The sequence below is a fragment of the Erythrolamprus reginae genome, chromosome 2, assembly GCF_031021105.1.
Source record: "Erythrolamprus reginae isolate rEryReg1 chromosome 2, rEryReg1.hap1, whole genome shotgun sequence".
NCBI lineage: Eukaryota > Metazoa > Chordata > Lepidosauria > Squamata > Dipsadidae > Erythrolamprus > Erythrolamprus reginae.
The window spans coordinates 206,316,882-206,337,262 of record NC_091951.1 but is presented as its reverse complement, the minus strand read 5'-3'; the positions used below and the strand labels follow the sequence as shown (position 1 = coordinate 206,337,262).

Sequence of the window (20,381 nt, the reverse complement as noted above, 5' to 3'; positions counted from 1 at the left end):
AATGAAATGGGAGATCTATTTAGCGTGACCATTGGCAGGACAGTTTTATCATGAATCTGTCTTCTGACATACAGGCTATATCTTTATACTTGAAAGATTGCTGGGTGCGCACCCATTCGTCCACCTGCCCAATGGGAGGTGTTCCCTTATTTGTCGTTCTTTTGGAGTACAATAGCGCTATATTCTTTCACTTAATATAAGTCATCTATAGCTGCTATAAATGTGAATTAATAAATATATGGACTTTTATCAAGGAATTTTACCTCTAGAAACTCCTCTCAAATCAATGCATCTTTTGCATTGATAACATAACTGTTATGAGAATTACAGGTAATCCTCAACTTACAATGATTTGTTTAGGATCATTCAAAATTACAAACATGTTGAAAAAAATTATGACCATTTTTCATGCTTACAACCAGTGAAGGGCTACCAAAATTTTTACTACCACATTGTGTGTGTGGTTTATGCAGGACGCCCTGCATTTTCTTTCAACATCTTTCAGTGCAAATTGGATGCTCTGGGGTGGAGCTCCATTTTTGCTACCGCACTGCGTTCCCCAACCCCCCTCTCCGGGCAGTAGCCCACCCCTGCTTATAACCATTGGAGCATCCCCATGGTCATGTGATCAAAATTCAGATGCTTGGTAACTGGCTTGTCTTTATGATTTTTGCAGTGTCCCAGGATCAAGTGACCACCTTTTGTGACAATCTAACAAGCAAAGTCACTTAACAGCCATGTTACTATCTTAAAACCTGTGGAGTGTAGAAGAAACACCATTCTTTCTTGTGTGTAAGTTTCATTGTGTTCAATAAATAATTGTTGAAGAAACAATGTGGTTTATTACTTTCTGGGCGAGTGTCATACAGACTCCATTTCGAAACACTGCTGCAGCTACGCTATCTGTCTGAAGAAGCGCAAAATTTACACACGCACTCCTGACAATTCAAATAATGTATATCTAAAGTTTTGCATTCATACCATTACTATAGGCTGAGAAAAAAATGTAGTGCATTACTTTCTAGGAGACCCTCGTATCTTCCACTATGTTGGTGAAGCTTAATAGAGAATTCCCAGTAATGTGTACGTACAAATATAAAAAGATGACATGGCCTGCAGGCCACTTTAATCAAATCTGTTAAACAAATCTATCAAACTAAATCCATAAGGCATGAATTTAAGCTCAATTCATTTGATTAGGCTTGATGTCTCTCTGTCTCTCTCTCTCTCTGTCTCCCCCTCTTTCACCCCCCCTCACCCTCCTCTCTCTCACACACAAACCTTGATTTAATGTTGAACAAGTCAGTTATCACCTTAGTTACATTAAAATGGAAGATTACATTCTTTTACATTGAGTTGCCCACAATAACAATTTGGCTAGTTCTCAGTAATTCTCTGCACACCAGTTCATAATTGCATTTATTCCATGTTCTATTAAGATCAATTCCCTCCACATTTCTTTTTAAAGTCTAGCCTTTGTCTTGTCTTAAAAACATTACATCCGCTCCAAATATGAAAACTGATGGACCAAAGTTGATGTCTCCTACGTTGGCAAGGCACCAATCAGCTAGGGAGAGAAGACTGAATCTGTAGAATTTTACTGCCAGAATTAACATCCATGTCCCAGAACAGAAAAGCAGTCAGTTTCTCCAATACAACGTTTTCAAATGGCAATGAACTCACTTCATATTTTCAACTGCAGGAAGTACTTTAAAAGGATATCTACAAAAATGGAGGAGGTAAAGGCTGCATTTTCTGGGAAAATGCCATGTTTGTGCTAGGCTGGGCCAGAACCTGACACACTATAACTGACTGTCCATACTCAACCACGGGGCAGTCAATTGTCTGTTAACACACTGCAGAGTGAAATAGAAAACTATTTGGTCCCCAAACCCTTCCTTCAAAGGCAGAAGATAGTGAAAGATATGAGTGGGCAGTATAGAAAATAGTGGTTCTTTCATTTATCTTCCTTGGACCCTATTTAGGGAGGCAGATAGGAGCACCTGCCTGAGATTGTTCAGGTTCTGGTGAGCTGTATGCCATATATGTCAATATCACAAGGCCTCTCCCGATTTAGGAAAGTGGCTTCAGTAGAATTCTCTGCGTCACGGACGTTGTATTCTCCCTTTTTACAGGCCGTGGATTTGAGGTAATAAATGACGCCAGCCATTCCTCCCAAGACCAACATGGTGGCACCAGCAATTGCCACAATGACAATAATATACAGCCAGTGATCTGCAAAAGAGGAAGCATATTATTATTATTATTATTATTATTATTATTATTATTATTATTATTAATTAGATTTGTATGCCGCTCCTCTCCGCAGACTCAGGGGGCCTCACAACAGTGACAAAAAATATATATATTGATAAATCTAATAATTAAAATCTAAGATAACAATTACACATTTAAAAATCTAAAAGCAAGGAACCCCAATATAAAAAACATACATACAGTCATATCATGCACTAGAACTACATAGGCAGGGGGATATGTCTCAGTTCCCCCATGCTTGATGACAGAGGTGGGTTTTAAGGAGTTTACGAAAGGCAAGGAGGGTGGGGGCAATTCTAATATCTGGGGGGAGTTGGTTCCAGAGGGCCGGGGCCGCCACAGAGAAGGCTCTTCCCCTGGGCCCCGCCAAATGACATTGTTTTGTTGAAGGGACCCAGGGAAGGCCCACTCTGTGGGACCTAACCGATTGCTGGGATTCGTGCGGCAGAAGGCGGTCTCGTAGATACCCTGGTCTGGTGCCATGAAGGGCTTTATAGGTGATGACCAACACTTTGAATTGTGACCGGAAACTGATCGGCAACCAATGCAGACTGTGGAGTGTTGGTGTTACATGGGCATATTGTTAGTCAGCAGCCTTTTGGCTTACAAAAACAATTCTTAAGTAGTGGCCACTTGTCATAAAACTAACCTGACCTCCTGAAAAATATACAAGCCCACATGTGCAGGCTTCAACTTATGCCTTTAAACATTTCACATGGTCTTTTACTGAGAAAAAAAAGCTGTTGATAAATTTTCATTCTTTGAAAATTAGCTCTTTATATGGGCTGTTTCATCTGAAATATCTTATCTGTTTCTCTTTTGTCACTCTGAGTCCCATTGGGATTGGGCGGCATAGAAGTCAAATAAATAATTAAATTAAATTAACGTTATCTATGGTTTAGTTATTTTGAAAGTTCATCCTCTGTTTTGGTTGGGGAATTCTGGGATTTTAAGTCCACATGTTTTAAATTTGCCAAGGTTGGATACCTCTGAATTAGTTCTTATATGGCAGATGTGTATAAGAGTCTCAGTATACAGTGTACAGTGGTACCTGGTCACAGAACTTAATTCGTTCTGTGACCAGGTTCTTAAGTAGAAAAGTTCTTAAATAGAAGCAATTTTTCCCATAGGAATCAATGTAAAAGCAAATAATGCGGGCAAACTCATTAGGAAAGAAATAAAAGCTCGGAATTTGGGTGGGAGGAGGAGGAGGAAGAAGAGGAGGAGGAGAGTCGCTGCCGAAGGAAGAAGGTGAGGTGAGGGGAATCAAAAAAATCCAAAACATTAAGGCTTAAAAAAAAGAGGCGGCAAGGAGGAGCACACACCTCCCATACACCCGGTGGGAGGCTACCTCCCATACACTGTGCCAGAGAGAGAAACCCAGGCGGACAAGAGGGAGGAACCTCCCACTCCTTTGACTGAAAGGTGGCTGCTGCTGCTGCTGCTACTTGCTTCCTTTTCCTTCCCATGCTGAAGGGCTCCCCTCTTCTCTTGCTCACTTGCTTTGTAGCTGGTGCCTTTCCTTCACTGAGGTGACTCCTCAGTTTGGCTGAAGCCGAGTTGATTCGGCCAGGGTGAAGTGCCCCCTTTTGCCTTTCTGCACCCAGAGGCTCCAGGAGGCAACCTCCTGTATGGGAGGCAGCGCGAGGGAGTCACCACAGCGAAGTGGTTTATTCTCTCTCCAAGCACCCAGAGAAAGGAAAATGCTCCATTCGCTCTGGACTGCCAAAGCCTCCTTAAGTGCCACCAAAAGGCTCCTCTGGCAGCTCAGAAAAGCCCGAGATGGACGGTATTAAAGGGGGAAGGGCAGGTCTTCATGCCACTCTCAAATTTCCTGGGAAATTTGCATATATTTTTTTTTACAAAAAACAGGATGTTTGCAAACAGAAGCATTAGCACAGTGGTGATGGGTTTACATAATTATCACTCTCTGTTTCAGTTGCTTTATCTTCCTATCTGAAGCTTAACTGTGCTTTATTTCTTTATACTAAGCATATGCCCAACTTTCTTACTAAGTCTTATTTCACACTTAACTCCTGATAATGGGTTTTTGTTGTTAGGGAAAAAAAGGAGAGCTTGTAAGCTGTCCCAGTCCTGCTCCCTGGACTGCTACCAGTTGTCATCTTTGCAAATAAAATGTCATAGCTAATGGCATTTTTCAAAGCTTGCGTAGCATCCGGTCTTACCTTCCACCTGGATTTCTACTTGGCTGTGCTGCTGCCCATGCTTGTTGCTTGCTGTGCACTCATACACACCATTGTTCTGTCCATCTGCATGGACAATTATCACTGTGCTGTTGTTACCAACAAAGATGATGTTGGAGGCACGGGGCAACGTCCAGGTATAGCTTGCAGCTGGGGACCCATCTGCCTGGCAGGTGATGGTGATGTTTTCTCCCCTTCTAATGGGTAAAGAACCACTGACTGATAGAATGGCAATAGTTGGCCTGTCTGGAAGCAAAAATGGTGGGTATTCAGTTCATGCAGGAAAAGGCATTCACCTGTCTCCTCCAGCTATCTTAGTCTCTTGAGTTAGACATTGTTAAACAAACAAACAAACAAACAAACAAACAAACAAACAAACAAACAAACAAACAAACAAACAGCATTGCAATGCTTTTAGACAAGTTGATGTTGAGTTTTGCAAAGCATCCAGCTGTCAAATAACCACTAGATGGAGTTTTGAGCACAGACCTCATGCACAGCTAAAATGTAGCATAATTTCTTTTTCTTTCTTTCTTTCTTTCTTTCTTTCTTTCTTTCTTTCTTTCTTTCTTTCTTTCTTTCTTTTCTTTCTCTTTTTATTTATTTAGTCAAGTAGAAATTGGTACTATACATAGATATAATGTTGTTTATATATACAAGATGGGTACTAATAAGAAGGAAACATTAGGACAGGTGACGGAAGGCACACTGGTGCACTTATGCACACTCCTTACTGACCTCTTAGGAATTGGGTGAGGTCAACAGTGGATAGTCTAAGGGTAAAGATTTGGAGGTTGGGTGACATTCAACCCACTGCCCTGGCAGAGGACCAGAACTGGGACTTTAAAACAATGGTGTTTCCAGAGTGATTGCTTCTGCCACCAAGGAAGAATGTCTTAATAGTATTATTTTTCTAAGCCTCTTTTCCTAACACATCTTTAAGAGTAAAACCAAGGCCAGATTTGGGCTGCAGAATTATGGATGGCAACTGATGTACAAAAAGCTAGTTCTTTGCTGTCATCCATTGAGGTTTTTGAAGGCCAGGCTTTGAATCAAGGTGCTAGGATTCCAGCATTGAAAAAGAAAACCCTCATGCAGGGCTGGAGAAAAGGGAAGCAAAAGTATGATTGACTGATTGACTGATTGATTGATGTGTGTATTTATGTGGGCTGTTTCAAAACAGGTTGCTTACTATTTTGGGTGATTAGAAAGAGTTGAGTGTATTTAGAGTGAAAGTGTGAAATTGCTTTTATCAAGAAAAGAGGAAAAAAATAGAAAATATGAGTGTGCAGAAAGAAGAGGAGGCAGAGAGAAACCAGATTAAGCGTCTGTTACAATTTGAACCCACAACATCTTGATTACAAAGCAGGAACATGCACTGGTTGCTCTTCCCCCACACCCAGCTTCCCCTCTCTTCACCTTCAGTAATTGCTAGTATAATAATGGCCAACGAAAGAATTTTATGAACTATTGGAGATGAATGCAATTGGGGGAACCACCTCATCCCTCCTCAGGCACAGATCTTATGGATGTTCACCATGAAGCCATGAATGAACTGATGACTCACATTCCACTTGTACGTTCACCATCCATCTCTCTGTTCCATGGCCATTAGTGGCATTGCACTCATAGATGCCAGAGTCATTCCTGCTGACATTCTGCTCTCTGTAGAATTCTCCAGTCATTCCCTCCTTGGCACACAAGACAAGTGGGGTGGGAATCCCATTTGCTTCGCAGGCCAGAGACTGCAGAGTCCCTTCCAACCAGGTCTGATTGCTTGGGCAGCTCGATTCATCCATCTTGGGTTTGGCTGCAACAAATGGATGGACAAGGATCTCCTGACATGTATAAAATATGCATAGGTAACCAACAGCTGCTGTCAACCTGCTTCACAGATGGCCATTTTGTGCTTCAAACTAGAGGACTATAACTCTGTTGCTAACTCATTCCATTTCACAAGATGTCTTGTGTTAAAAACAAATACAGTAAATTAAAGCTGCCAGCAAATTCTCTTCACTTTAGTTTGCAAGAACATTGAAATATGTAGGCCTGAACTATGGATTTTCAATGCTCCATGAACGCTCATTAAATAGCATATCTGCAGGGACAAAAGTATGACAGAAAATAAAGGATGTTGACCTTATTTTGGGATGAAATATAGTGGGTACAGACAGAGTTAGATTCAGCTGATTAAAAAGGCATGTTTAAATTCACTCCACACCCTGGTATAATATTCCTCTTGTACCTGACAAAGGAAAGCTTGGATTTCACAAAGATACAGAATGTTACTTAGCTAAATGACTCCTAACCTTTAGTGAAAGTGCAGGAGTCCCTAGTGTAGACAAAATTAAAGTAAAAGTAAGTCTTCCTGACAGGTGAAAGTAAGTGATGGATCAACGTTTCTCTTTATAATCAACACTCACTTTCAACTGTAATCTTGACTGCCTTGGCTACACTGCCATGTCGGTTTGTTGCATTACACCAGAAGGTTCCGTTGTTGGCTGGGATTCTTTGCCCTTGGCTGAGATCGTATGATCTATTATCTTTGGTGCATATAATTTCAGGAGGTGGAAGCCCATCCGCCATACAAAGAAAAGTAGGCAATGCCTCTTCCACCAATGTCCAGTTGCTTGGGCAGTTAGATTCATCCATTTCTGGCTTATCTGGAATATCAGGAAAGAATATAGTTTGAAAAGGTTAGGTCACAGGTTTTTAAATTAAAAATTCAAATCAAAAGTAATCAAGAAATCAACTCTTAATTCTCTTTAAATGTAGGATTCTGGAAAAGTTGTTTTACATATCAAATCATGGTATGAGGATGAATGGAAAATAAGTTAAGAGAAAAACTGTCTCACTTAACCCTGCGTGTACTTGAACGATCACCTTTTCAATACCTTGCCCCCCAAAAGAATGCTTTAAAATGAACTACAGTCCTGAAAATGGTGCAAATGAGAATTTCTTAAAGAAGCAGTTTTGAAATAGAGAAGATATCTTTTAGAGAAAAAAAATACCTCCATTAAAGTTTCCAACTGGGGAAAAAGACCAGTTAAAAAAGGAGAATTATAGGAAAGGTATGAGAACCTCCACCTCCCAGCTCATGATTCTAATCTGATCCATAAGGGTCCCCTCTCTTGCAGCAAGAGTTGAAAATTAAGTGAGAGATATTTATGGAAAATTAAAAAGTACAATAAAAATCAAAGAACACCAGAATGGCACCACTTGTTTTAGATCACTTCTAAACGGCAGCCATTTTTTAAAAAAGAGTTTAAAAAAACTCTTGCCATGTTTACTTACATTCCACCTGGATGTTCACAGCTCTAGAGATGGATCCATGGATGTTTGTGGCTGTACAAAGATAACTTCCAGCATATTCTCTGGTGACGTTCTGGAGAATCCCAGGACTATAAGCCTTTCCATCTTTAGTGCATTCAACCGTTGGTTCTGGGTTTCCCAAAGCAAAACAGGTGAACACAGGTGGTGTCTCTTCTGTCAGAATCCAGTTATGAGGACAGCTGAAATCATCCATTTCAGGCTCATCTAGAAGATTTTAAAAAATTCTGATTTTTTAAAAATGAAATGTAGGAAAATATAGGTCAACAATATACAAATGGTGCAGTAAGCAATGATGCTTGATAATTTCCATTGGAGAGGGAATTTTTCATGTCTTGGCATTGAAAATTCATATGTTGAATATAAGTACATAGCCACAGATAAAAACACATTATGGAACTTTGGATTTTCAGTATTAACCCACACAATTTGCATTGCAATAGTGAAATGGTATGTGGGAATGACCCCTGAAAGACAAGGGAAGAAAATGCTGCCTAGGGAACAATCACATAAGAAGGAGCATAGCCTCACCTGTAAATCAATCAGAAAAAGAAACTCAAAAAGGAACACCACTAACTTATTTAGTGGTAAAAGTCTATGGAGAGGGGCGGCATACAAATCTAATAAATACAAATACAGGTGATCGGTATTTATTCTGAACATAGAAGTGTTATAATAAAGTAATATTAGCTCATCTGGTCACATTTCCTGATTGTATTACTTGGAGAGGCTGACAAATTGACAAGTTGCACTTACATTCCACTGCAACAGCAACTGTCTTGGCAATTGACCCGTGTACATTGGTAGCGTTGCAGTAATAAATGCCAGCATGACTTTGAGTGATATTGTGCATCATTCCAGCATTGTACACTTTGCCATCTTTTATGCAGAATACTTCTGGAACTGGAACACCATCCGCTTGGCAACTGAGATTCCACAGGTTTCCTTCCAACCAAGTTTGATGAGTTGGGCATTTGGACTCTTCCAGCTCAGGGCCATCTATAACAGAGAAAAGATGGAGAAGATGCTTGGCAATAAGAACGCAGGAACTTAAAATGCATCAGGCCAAAAGCCCATCTAGTCCAGTATTCTGTGTTAGAGTCCAGGGGCAAACAGATGCATTCAAGAATCTTACAAGCAGATGAAGATGATGAGAATGAGGAGGAGGAGGACTACATGAAAACTTTCTTCAATGGCTGTTTGCATCAACAGTGGAAAAGATCTGTGATTCAATAACTGGCATATGGTCACCCAACCAGAAGTTTACAGTCAGAGGTATACGGAGAGGGACAGCATATAAATCCAATCAATGAATGAATAAGATATCCAAAAACATTCTGATTCTTCATAAATTTATCTAGTCTCCTTTAAAAGCAATTTGTGGCCCTTGCCATATTTGGCTGATATAGGTTTTTTTGGTGAAAATGCTTCCTTTCATAGCCCCTGAATTTCCTTGCAATGAATTTTAATGGATGTGAATGTGAGAAGGGAGAAAAGTTGATAAACACATTATATCAGTAGTTCTCCACCTTTTTTTTGCCCATTCCCACCTAAGCATCTCTAAAATCATTATCCCCCACCCCATGACATATACCCTGTTTCCCCGAAAATAAGTCACCCCCGAAAGTAAGACATGGGAGAGGTTTTGTAGAATTGCCTAATATAAGGCATCCCCTGAAAGTAAGACGTAGGAGATGTTTCATTTCGCAGTATTCCCGAACAGAACATATATAACACTGCTGTCCATAAATTGCATCGCAAAACGCTGCATCAATCAGATTTAAAACACATCCAATACACATCCAAAATGCAGCTGTGTGTTTGGATGCATTTTTGCTGCAGCAGGATACAGGATACAATTCATTGGAAAAAAATAAGACATCCCCTGAAAATAAGACGTAGCACATCTTTGGGAGCAAAAATTAATATAAGATGCTGTCTTATTTTCGGGGAAACACAGTAAGTCTTACTATTCATGTGGAGGAAGCCTAAAAAAGAACATTAACTTGGTTTAAACAAGGTTCCAATTGCCCCTATTAAAAATCAAATTGCCCCCCTGTGGGGTGTGGGTCCTACGCCGGGAAGCAGGGCATTAGATGCTTTTTGACTTTGCAATCTAGGAGACTGTGGCTGGCCCAAAACCCTCTCTTGGTCCAGCTCCTTAGACACTACCCCTCAAAGTACACGCACATTGATACAGAAACATTACTTACATTCCACGTGGATGGTGATTGTTCTAACGCTGGTGCCGACCTCATTTGTGGCTGTGCAGTTATAGATGCCAGCATGGCTCCGGTCAACCTGGAACTTTGCTTCTTCATCGTAAGCAATGCCTTCTTTGAAGCAAGCCACCGAGGGCTTTGGATTCCCCTTAGCCAAGCAGTGGAGCACTTGTTGTGTTCTCTCTACCCATGTGTGGTTGCTGGGACAAGACAACTCATCCATTTCTGCCACATCTGCAATGTGCAGAGGGAACATACACATTGGTTGAGGCTCTTCTCTCTTTGGATGAGAAATAAAGGGGGATGTTTAAGATTGGGGAAGAATATTTGGGTAACGGTGGGCATATGGTTAGTTAAGCCTGGAGTGAGGCTGATTTAAGATCTGGTGAGGGGAGTTCCTCTAGGGCCGTCATAGCGAATCCATGTCACATGTGCAGAGGTGGGCTGCTAAGGCGGAATGGTGACGTGGCTCTGAGTGTTAGCGGAGTCCAGCGCAATTCTGCCACCGCACCTGGGCAGGTAGCAAAATCGCATGTGGACATGCAGAGGCGCCATTGCTAGCAGAGTCCAGTGCAATTCTGCTACTGCACATGGGCAGGTAGTGAAATCTTGCACGGACACACAGGGGCACCATTACTAGTGGAGTCAAGCACAATTCTGCTATCACACCTGACTCACAGGCGCCCCTGCGTGTCCATGTGGAGATACAATTTTCCTATGTATTTACTATTATTGAACGTATTATTATATTATTTAGTTCTATGTATATATCATATGTGTACATACATATTACACACAGGCACACAAAAATATATATTATCTACTATATAAACTGTATGTGTATGTGCACACACACACACACACACACACACACACACACACACACACAGCTCTTCTAAAATTATACACATTCAACCTTATTTACTGTGAAAGGAAAAACATACACAGAGCCCAGATGGGAAAAACGAAGAAAAAGTTCAAATTTTTTTTCTACCGGTTTTGCATACCTGACCAAAATTTTTATACCGGTTCTATGTACCTGACCATACCCATAGGAGTCCATCACTGAGGACTGTCTAATCATTACATTAAAACTTCCAATGTTAGAGAATTCACGACTTCTGGAGGCAAGTTGTTCCACTGATTAATTGTTCTAACTGCCAGGAAATTTCTCCTTAGTTTTAGATTGCTTCTCTTTTTGATTAGTTTCCATTCTTGTCCTGCCTTCAGGTGCATTTTGGGTTGCACAGAGATTTCTGAGTACCAGAAATCATTATATCATTTACAAGGCTGATTTTGCATAATCAACTTTTAAAAAACCAGAATCCCATTGACCTTCCATTGATTGTTTCTTCATTGCTTATTTGACCCCTATGACAATCATTAAGTGTTGCACCACATAATTCTTGACAAATGTATCTTTTTTTCTTTTATGTACACTGAGAGCATCTGCACCAAGACAAATTCCTTGTGTGTCCAATCACACTTGGCCAATAAAGAATTCTATTCTGTTCTGTTCTGTTCTGTTCTGTTCTATTCTATTCTATTCTATTCTATTCTATTCTATTGTGTTTTAAACATATATGGCAAGGATACATCCGCAGTTGTAGACACTATTGCTATGGAAACTGGGTGAATAATCCCCCCACCCCATACTGACTGATATGAGAGCAACATCTGAGTTTCAATATTCATTTGAACTGACTAGTGCTTGTAGCTAAAGATTCACGTGCACATGAGGATTACTCTAAACTTCCCCCTTTCTGCTAGAGAAAATCTTTTATCTTTTGAGGACAAAGGCAGGAGCTGGGTAACAAGGTTGAGAAATGTTGCTCCTGGGCCTTTGATTGAAAGCTGCAATCTGGGAGAAAGTGGCAGTCTCTCGGAAACAAGAAAGCTTTTTCTCTGGAAGTCTTTTTGTCTCCAAGGAATAGGTACATATAGACAATTCTAGACAGAACACTACATTATAATTTTTATTTTGATTGTACATATTTGATATTAATGTTCTCTATGCAGGCTCAATATTGGTGTGCTTTATATAACTTTACAGCATGGGCTCTTCATATTAAGAGGAGGCCCTTATTGTGGTCTATTCAAGGCCTTATATTTCCTATTTTGCCCCCTATATTTTTTTTCAAATACTGTTCTATTTTATTTATGAGATTGATCCATCTTCCTAAAATATGAATGTGTTAAAACAAAACTTGATGATTTCCTTAGCTGTATCTCAGTGCTGTGCAACCAGTGCAGACAATTTTGTTTCTCACATCTTTTCTTTTTAAATTGTCAGAAATAAGTTTGCAAATTATGCAAGATTTTGCATAAAACCTTTTTTATTTACAGATTATGGGATTGAAACTTCTCTCACACACTAAGGGCAGAGGGGAGGATTCCAGGTGAGGGGCTGCCTACAAAACAAGTGGTGACAGTGAGGGCTAGCAAACCACACACCAAGGCAGGAGATAGAGCTAGAAAGAGACTCGGGGATCTTTTGCCCTACAGTCTCAGCGCTCCCACTCCAATTATGTGTAATGGGCAGTCTTTGCCATCTTGTGACTCTTGAGAAATGTCTCTTTTCTTTTATGTACATTGAGAGAATATGCACCAAAGACAAATTCCTTGTATGTCCAATCACACCTGGCCAATAAAGAATTCTCTTCTCTTCTATTCTTCCATTGTGCCCTACAAACATCACTCTACCAACTCAGGATGGAGGGGGGCAGATGAAAGATGGTGAAAAGGAGGGAGAGTTTGGATGCCACTTCTCCCTTCATTGCCCTAGTCTCCAGGGGTTGTCATTGCCCTAGTCTCCATGGGTTTGGAAAGTTGGTAGTAGCAAACTGGGAGTGCTTGGTGGGACAAAAAGTACTTGAGGGTGAGGATTGGGAGAAAGAATAGGATCTTTCTGTTTCAGTTTCTCCAGCAGTAATAGCAATAGCATTTAGACTTTATATATCGCTTCACAGTGCTTTTACAGCCCTCTCTAAGCCGTTTACAGAATCAGCCTCTTGCCCCCAACAATCTGGGTCCTCATTTTACCCACCTCGGAAGGATGGACGGCTGAGTCAACCTTGAGCCGGTGGTGAGATTTGAATTGCTGAACTGCAGCTAGCAGTTAGCTGAAGTAGCCTGCAGTGTTGCACTCTAACCCCTGTGCCACCCTGGCTCAAAAAGACCTCATTTCCTCCAAAGAAGGTCTACTTAATTACAGACATACCTACTGCAGGGAAGGTTCCTCAGCAATACAGAGGAACATCTCCTACAAGGTCTGGGATGGAGGAGACCATTTTACATACTGTATGTCTAACAATCTACTGGTCAGCCACTGGACATGTGATGCATGTTGGCATATCATCGGGAGATTGCCTACAAATAGCTGCTGCTTCTGCACTCCTGAAGACAGTGGCACTCTTGGTTTTACAACAAAATGCAACTTTATTTATGCATCAGCAGGAGTGCATTGATAGGGTGGACCACTATGTCACAGTAGAGAATCCTGGTTGCCCTCCTGCATGAAAGCATGAGTAGATACTCTTCCCTTCCTCCTCTCTTCTGCTTTGATTGCCACCCAGGTCACAGGGCAGGGTTAGAAGCAGGGATAAGGATGGTCTGGTTCTTCCCACCTGCTCTTGTTTGGAAAGCAGAAAGAACAGGGGGAAGAGGAGAAAAGTGGCAGAGAATGGATCCATTGGGGGCTCATTCTCTATTATCTCCATGGCCTTAGCGGCTCTCGTGCTGCCAATTACTAGACCAAAAGAAGGGTTCCCCATGTTGTGCTCGGGCAGCAGCACCCCTCTTGCCTTTCTCCTCCCCCTGCTTCTTGGGTGGATGGGACCTCTCCTATTTTGTGCTGAGGCAGACTGGAAAGTGGCCTGTTTTCACCTTGGGTAACCAGGATAAAAAGAGATTTCAGCAGCCTCCATCTCTGCTTCCCTTCCCTATACTCCTGACCAAAGGTTGGATCCAGGTCTCTAATCCAGTAATGGGCAGCCAAACCTTTTACTGCCACACTGTGGGTGTGGCTTAATGGTCATGTGATTGGGTAGGAGTGGCTTGCTGGCCATGTGACCAGGTGGGAGTGGCTTGAATGATCATCATCGTTCAAGTGAATTGTTAAGTCCTCGACTTACAACATTACAAGTGTCACTTGCTAGGGTGACAATTTGCTTCATGTTTTCCGCACTCTCCTTCCTGGGTCATCCCCCTGCCTCAGGATGGGTAGCTAGGCGAACGGGTGCTACCAGAAGCATAAATGCTGCCATCGCCGCTTCCACCCACGCCTTCTGCTGGAGGGGAGCCAGGCAGGAGAGAGGGTAACTCATCCGAGGCCAGGAAGGAGGAAAGAGGAAAAAAGCAAGGAGTGTAGACATAGCAGCAGCAGCAGGGAAAAAAAGGAGAGCCGAGCCGAGCCTGGTAATCCAGGAAGTGACTGCTGCCAATCAGCTGGAGCTGCGCACGCAGCTTCATTTTCGCTGGTGGAACTGTGTTCCACCCCGTCCTGCCTTCTGTCCATCCCTGCTCTAGTCCATCTCATCAACACAAATGCCAGGCATCTTTAATTCAGTGCTGGAGGTTCCTGTAGCAACACTACATGAATTACACCTCCTTGTTCCTTCCTGATAGACGCTGAATTGCAAATGAGTTCGTCTGCCTCCTTCTCCCATCACTGGCTGCTATCTTATGCTAACACATATTATATCTGAAGTAGAAGTGAGCATGTAAGTGCAATAGTTTGCTAGATTTTTTATTGCAGACGACAAACACAGAATGGTCCTAGCATTGCTGACAGGTTTACTGGTGCTTCCTGGGTTCCCACCTATAGTGAAAGCCTGTCTGCTTTCATTGGGGGTTTAGAATAATGAGCTGTTTTGTAGCCAGAGTGCGTCAGAAGCTTTCAGTGGCAACAGCAAGACAGAAAACAATTTGGACAGGTCATTGTGAGATCTCTAGCAATATAATCAAAGAGATCCTGTGTCTTAGATCCTACTGGGCAATTCCAAGCAGAGGCAAAATGAGCATTCACAGAGAGAAATACACATGCACCTTCCTTCCTCTTAGGACAGTAGGACAGGAATGGTAGGCACAATGATGCGCTTATACCTGCCCCTTACAGACCTCTTAGAAATGGAGAGAGGTCAACTGCAGACAAACTAAGGTTAAAGTTTTGGGGGTTTGCAGTTGTTTGAATATCCTAATTTGCAAAATTAGAGTTCTAATGGAAAACTAGCAAGCAACATGCCGTTGTAGGAAGGATTGTCTGTACTCACAGAGGACCATGAGGGTGGCAGAGGTGTGCTTTGTTATGGTCATCCCATCAATTTCGAGTTCAGCCACACAGACAAAGTCTTGTCCATTGTCCTCCTCTTGAGCTGTCAGGTTGAATTGCAAAGGAAATTCTTCACTGGATGCCAAGATTCTCCCAGAAGCATTTTGGATCTGCAGAGAAAAGCTGGGAGGTTCAGGCGCTGACGAGTTGCACAGAACCGTCACAAAATTATTGGCAAGGACCTTGGAGGGGTGGATTTCCAAAGAAGGCTGTGGAAGATCTGCAATTTTGAAAAAAGAAAGAAAGAAAAAAGAATGCTACTTCTGAAAGCTCAGGAGACGATGGCAGCAGGGAATTGCATCAAATGCTAGACACTATTTCACAGATAAATAGTCTTAAGAATTTGTTTTTGAACAGATAAGGTGGGCTATTGCCCGGATGGGAGGGAACGCAGTGGGGTAGCAAAAGTTGATCTCTACCCCAAAGCACCCAATTTGCAATAAAAGATATTGAAAGAAAATGCAGGGCGTCCTGCATAAACCATAAATTTTGGCAGCCCTTCACTGACTGCACCTGACCTATCAGAATCAGCTACCATGGGCAGTGATCCAAGATAATAAAGAGTTACTGCTCAGGAAAATTCACAGGTTGAGGGGAAAATTGCAGAAGGTACCACAGAAGGAAACAGGATATTACATTTTTGGCATACCCAGCAACACATTTTTGGCAGAATTTTATGTATTTATAGTACTGGGGCCAGATTTGTTTTTTATAGGTTCAAAGCGAGAAATAACAGATGGGTTCTTACACAAGGATTCTTTCACAAGGATTGTGGGATTTGGAAAGATGAGGCTGAAAACATGACCTGCTGTGTTCTTCTCTCAGGTTCTTTAGAACTTTGCATAGTAGCTTATCATGATCAGAAACATCTCACTGGTAAAAATTCAGCACACCCCAATGATATAAACATAGGTTAAACTAAGTTACAATGAAGTGAAAGGACTGGCTTCTTTATTCTAACTCAAAACTTATTGCAATGATGATTAATGTGCTTAGTCCTATCATTCTTCCTCCTCGATCCTAGTTAGCTTGTTTTGGAATCAAGCCACAATTCGGTGGAAATCTGAGCAGCCACTCACTGTAGATATGCACGGTTTCCACTGCAGATTTGGTTATGGGTCCCAGGGACACGGTGCAGTTTAGCTGATAGTTTCCTGTTGCCAAGGAAGACACCTGAGCTTGAGCTCTCACAGTATCACCCGACAGAATGATGCTGGCATTCAAACTCTGTTCTGCGAACGTCAAGTCAACTTGAGCCTCTTCAGCTGGGAAGACCCCGGCAACCTCGCAGGTCACACTCGGGTTAGAGCCAGCTTGTATGTAGCGCAAAGTGTGAAGCTGGGGATCTGCCAGAAAATCTATAAGAAAGAATGATTTTTCCAATTATTTCTCTGCCAGGAAAGCCATCAGATAAGAGAACCTCTTTTAAGCACCCTCTCAGGAAGCCAGATTAGTTCCATGAACTCCCCAAAGAAATCTATTTTTTTCTATTGCATGTTTGCCCTTTGCTCTCTAATCAGTCAGGAACATTTTTCTTTTCCTATCATTATTAATATTTGTCTAATTTATCCAGAATGGGCACTTCAGCCTCTGGAGGCAACATGACTCCATGGATTTTCTCTGGGATTGTGGATACAGGACAACACCCTGCATATTGCAAGACTTGAAAGTTTCCTCCTGAACACATCTTTTGAGTTACTGCTGGAAAGGAACTCTGAAATAACTGAGTACTTGGTAGACATGATAGAGGCTAAGGAATCTCAGGCTTTTATAATGAGATACACTTACTAGTGGCAGAGCAGCATAGGAATGGATTTAGAGCAGGAGTTTCAAACCCAAGGACAGCGGGCAGGATCTGGTCCATGAGGTGCTTAGATCGGGCCTTGGAAACAATGAAGGACTGACATTGAATGCTTCCGCCAGCAAAAATACAGCTCGGGATGGCTGCGCCTAATAGTGAAATCCATTTTTAAAAAACTACTGGTTCTGTGGGTGTGGCTTGGTGGGTGTGGCAGGGGAGAGATACTACAAAATCTTCATTTCCACCCCACTGCAGGGGAAGGATACTGCAAAATCACCGTTTCCATCCCACTCTGGGGCCAGCCAGAGGTGATATTTCCCAGTTCTCCATATTATTCAAAATTTTTACTACCAGTTCTCTGAACTACTCAGAATTTCCACTACCAGTTCTCTGAACTACTCAGAATTTCCACTACCGGTTCTCTGGACTACTAAGAATTTCCACTACCGGTTCTCTGGACTACTAAGAATTTCCACTACCGGTTCTCTGGACTACTAAGAATTTCCACTACCGGTTCTCTGGACTACTAAGAATTTCCACTACCGGTTCTCTGGACTACTAAGAATTTCCACTACCGGTTCTCTGGACTACTAAGAATTTCCACTACCGATTCTCCAAAACTTGTCAGAAGCTGCTAGATTTTACCCCTGGCTGCGCAGGCTTCATTTTTGCTGGCAGAGGGTTGCAGGAGGGCATTTTATCTTATTTTTATTGATTGATTGATTTGTCAAATATGTATAGGATAGTAGTTTGTATAAAGATAACATAAGTAAAAAGGAATGACAGGGACGGTAGGCACAATGGTGCGCTTATGCATGCCCTTTATAGCAGCCGGAAATGGAGCTTAGAAGCCTGTTTTCACTGCCGAGCACTTGAGCCATCACAGGCATCCTGACATGAGTCACATAAAACTGACCATTCCCCTCTTTAAGCTCAAACACAACCCTGATGTGGCTCTCAGTGAAATCAAGTTTGACACCTCTGATTTAGAGGATATCACATAATTAGGCAGTGTTGTGCTGCTGAACATCAATGTGATGACATTTCTCTTGGTCGTCTCCAGGCTTCTTGCCCCAACTGCTCCCCCCCTTAAGGATTCTTCTAATGAAACCAAATGAAGTCCGAAGTTGTTTTGTGGTTTAAAAAAGTGTTAATCTTCAACATCACTTTTGAAACATTTCCCCTTCATGAAATAGAATGAAAATGGGGGTGGGAATGGTACATGGGCAAAGGTATTGTTTGCAAATGTTCCTCCTTGCCTAATAAAGCTGACATATGTAAATTGTGGTGGTGGTAGTGATCACAGAGGAGGTTGGATGGTGTATGGAAGGGGGGGAGGACAGTGTTGATAAGTGTGAAAGCATCTTGTGAAAACATCCGTGAGATGCTTTTAAATTTTCACAGGTTCACACAATCTCCAATTATTGTTTTTTCACTGACAAAATGTGCCCACTAGTTGTTTTGATCTTTTGGGGCTCTTCATTGTTCTTAGCTGATGATGTTTTTCATCTTAGTTATGGGGCATAATTATTTCTAAAACATATGTATTGAGTCTTTTAGAATGAAGAATGAACAATGACATACAGTACTGTCAGCTGATGTTCAGGTGTCTACACATGTTTTCATGACAATCCTTAAATAGGTGAAGAAATCTGCCTGCATCTTGTCTTTCCAATGCCCTCGCACTCTGGCACAGCTAAAATTGGGGGCAGTTAATTCTCTGGGCACCAGAACAGAATTATGAGTCACATCTAATTCAGGGAGAATAAAGGGCAATGTTTTTGACATACAGTTATTAATATACTCCCACTAACAGGGTTATCATAATTACATGTTTCCGGCATGCTCAATTGCAGTAGAATGCCTTTCCTGAGCAAAGAATGAGGAACTGAGATGGAGGAAGGGAAAAAAAAATCTGGAGCAATTCATATGAATGAAAATCTTACTAGCTTATTAAATGGCTCCAATACCTTATCAAATTAAATATTCTGCAATTAATTATAATTGTTTAAATTATCGGAGATATCAACGCCCATTTTCCCCCTCACTTCAACATCAGAAAATATTTTTTTTATATCATTAATGTACCAAGAGTCCTTTTTTCCATTGGAAAAAGCTGAAGTCTGGCTGTCATATTTCATCAGTCATTGCTCAGCCCAAAAGATATTTGGTTATTGTATTAGTAAGTGATCCTTCCTCCTTTTGGCAATGTATGCATGGCACAGAGGAGGGAAGGCAGCACTTATTTTGTTATCCTGCTACAGCCACTGCTAGTTTTGCCATCTTATCACTAGCATATGTCCTTAATACAAAAAATAAATAAATCAGCTTTTATCAGGTCTTTCTGGCCAAATGCTGCATTTACGCTTCTTGTTCTTCCAATTTATTGTTATTTGTTTTCAAGGACTACTGAGGCACAGTGGGTGTTATATTATAACTGAGTGATGTAACAAGAGTTCATAGACCCAACATTTGGAGAGATGGTGGGAACACTGGATTCAAATATGCACTGCTCAAAAAAATAAAGGGAACACTTAAACAAGACAATATAACTCCACGTAAATCAAACTTCGGTGAAATCAAACTGTCCACAGAGGAAGCAACACTGATTGACAATCAATTTCACATGCGATCGTCAGCACATTCAACTTGGTACAGAACAAAATATTCAATGAGAATATTTCATTCATTCAGATCTAGGATGTGTTCTCTGAGTGTTCCCTTTATTTTTTTGATCAATATATTTGGAAGACAAGTTAAGCCTTCCAGAGTCACATCACATCAACTATTTTAAGCCTTTTTTTAAAAAAGAAGCTATAAATATAGGACAGTGATAATTACTCATTTTGTTGTCTGTGGAGATTCTCAGACATCCAGGTCATGATTGCCCAAAGTTGCTTTTTTCAAGAGACAAGTGGGCTTTCTATTTTTTTTTCTTTGAAGACCTTTCACTTCTCATCCAAGAAGCTTCTTGGATGAGAAACGAAATGTCTTCAAAGAAAAAACGTAAAATCCACTTGCCTCTTGGGGAAAAAAAACACCTTTGGGACTACTCATTTTGTCCTTGCATTTCAGTGGTGCAGTCTTTCAAGATAGTAAAATGTAGCCCAGACATACAAAAAAAATCAGTAAAATCTGATAAAAACAAAGATGGCCACCCAGCCAACCATAGAAACTCAAGAAAGGGCCTCAGCTACCTTAGCCCAAAGTCTGGTGGA

The 20,381-nt window shown here is 41.3% G+C and overlaps 1 protein-coding gene across 1 annotated transcript in view; it reads right to left on the bottom strand.

Moving 5' to 3' along the window:
* Positions 1 to 2,017: 2,017 nt before the first annotated feature.
* The window catches only part of ICAM5 (intercellular adhesion molecule 5), a 30,067-nt gene continuing 11,703 nt past the window's right edge, over positions 2,018 to 20,381 (bottom strand). The window contains exons 4-12 of the mRNA XM_070741473.1: positions 16,442 to 16,720; positions 15,304 to 15,582; positions 10,025 to 10,267; positions 8,568 to 8,810; positions 7,776 to 8,018; positions 6,905 to 7,144; positions 6,049 to 6,291; positions 4,464 to 4,727; positions 2,018 to 2,235 (exon numbers count right to left, since the gene is read on the bottom strand). Coding sequence (XP_070597574.1) covers positions 2,018 to 2,235; positions 4,464 to 4,727; positions 6,049 to 6,291; positions 6,905 to 7,144; positions 7,776 to 8,018; positions 8,568 to 8,810; positions 10,025 to 10,267; positions 15,304 to 15,582; positions 16,442 to 16,720 — 2,252 coding nt within the window. The remainder of the gene's footprint in view (positions 2,236 to 4,463; positions 4,728 to 6,048; positions 6,292 to 6,904; positions 7,145 to 7,775; positions 8,019 to 8,567; positions 8,811 to 10,024; positions 10,268 to 15,303; positions 15,583 to 16,441; positions 16,721 to 20,381) is intronic.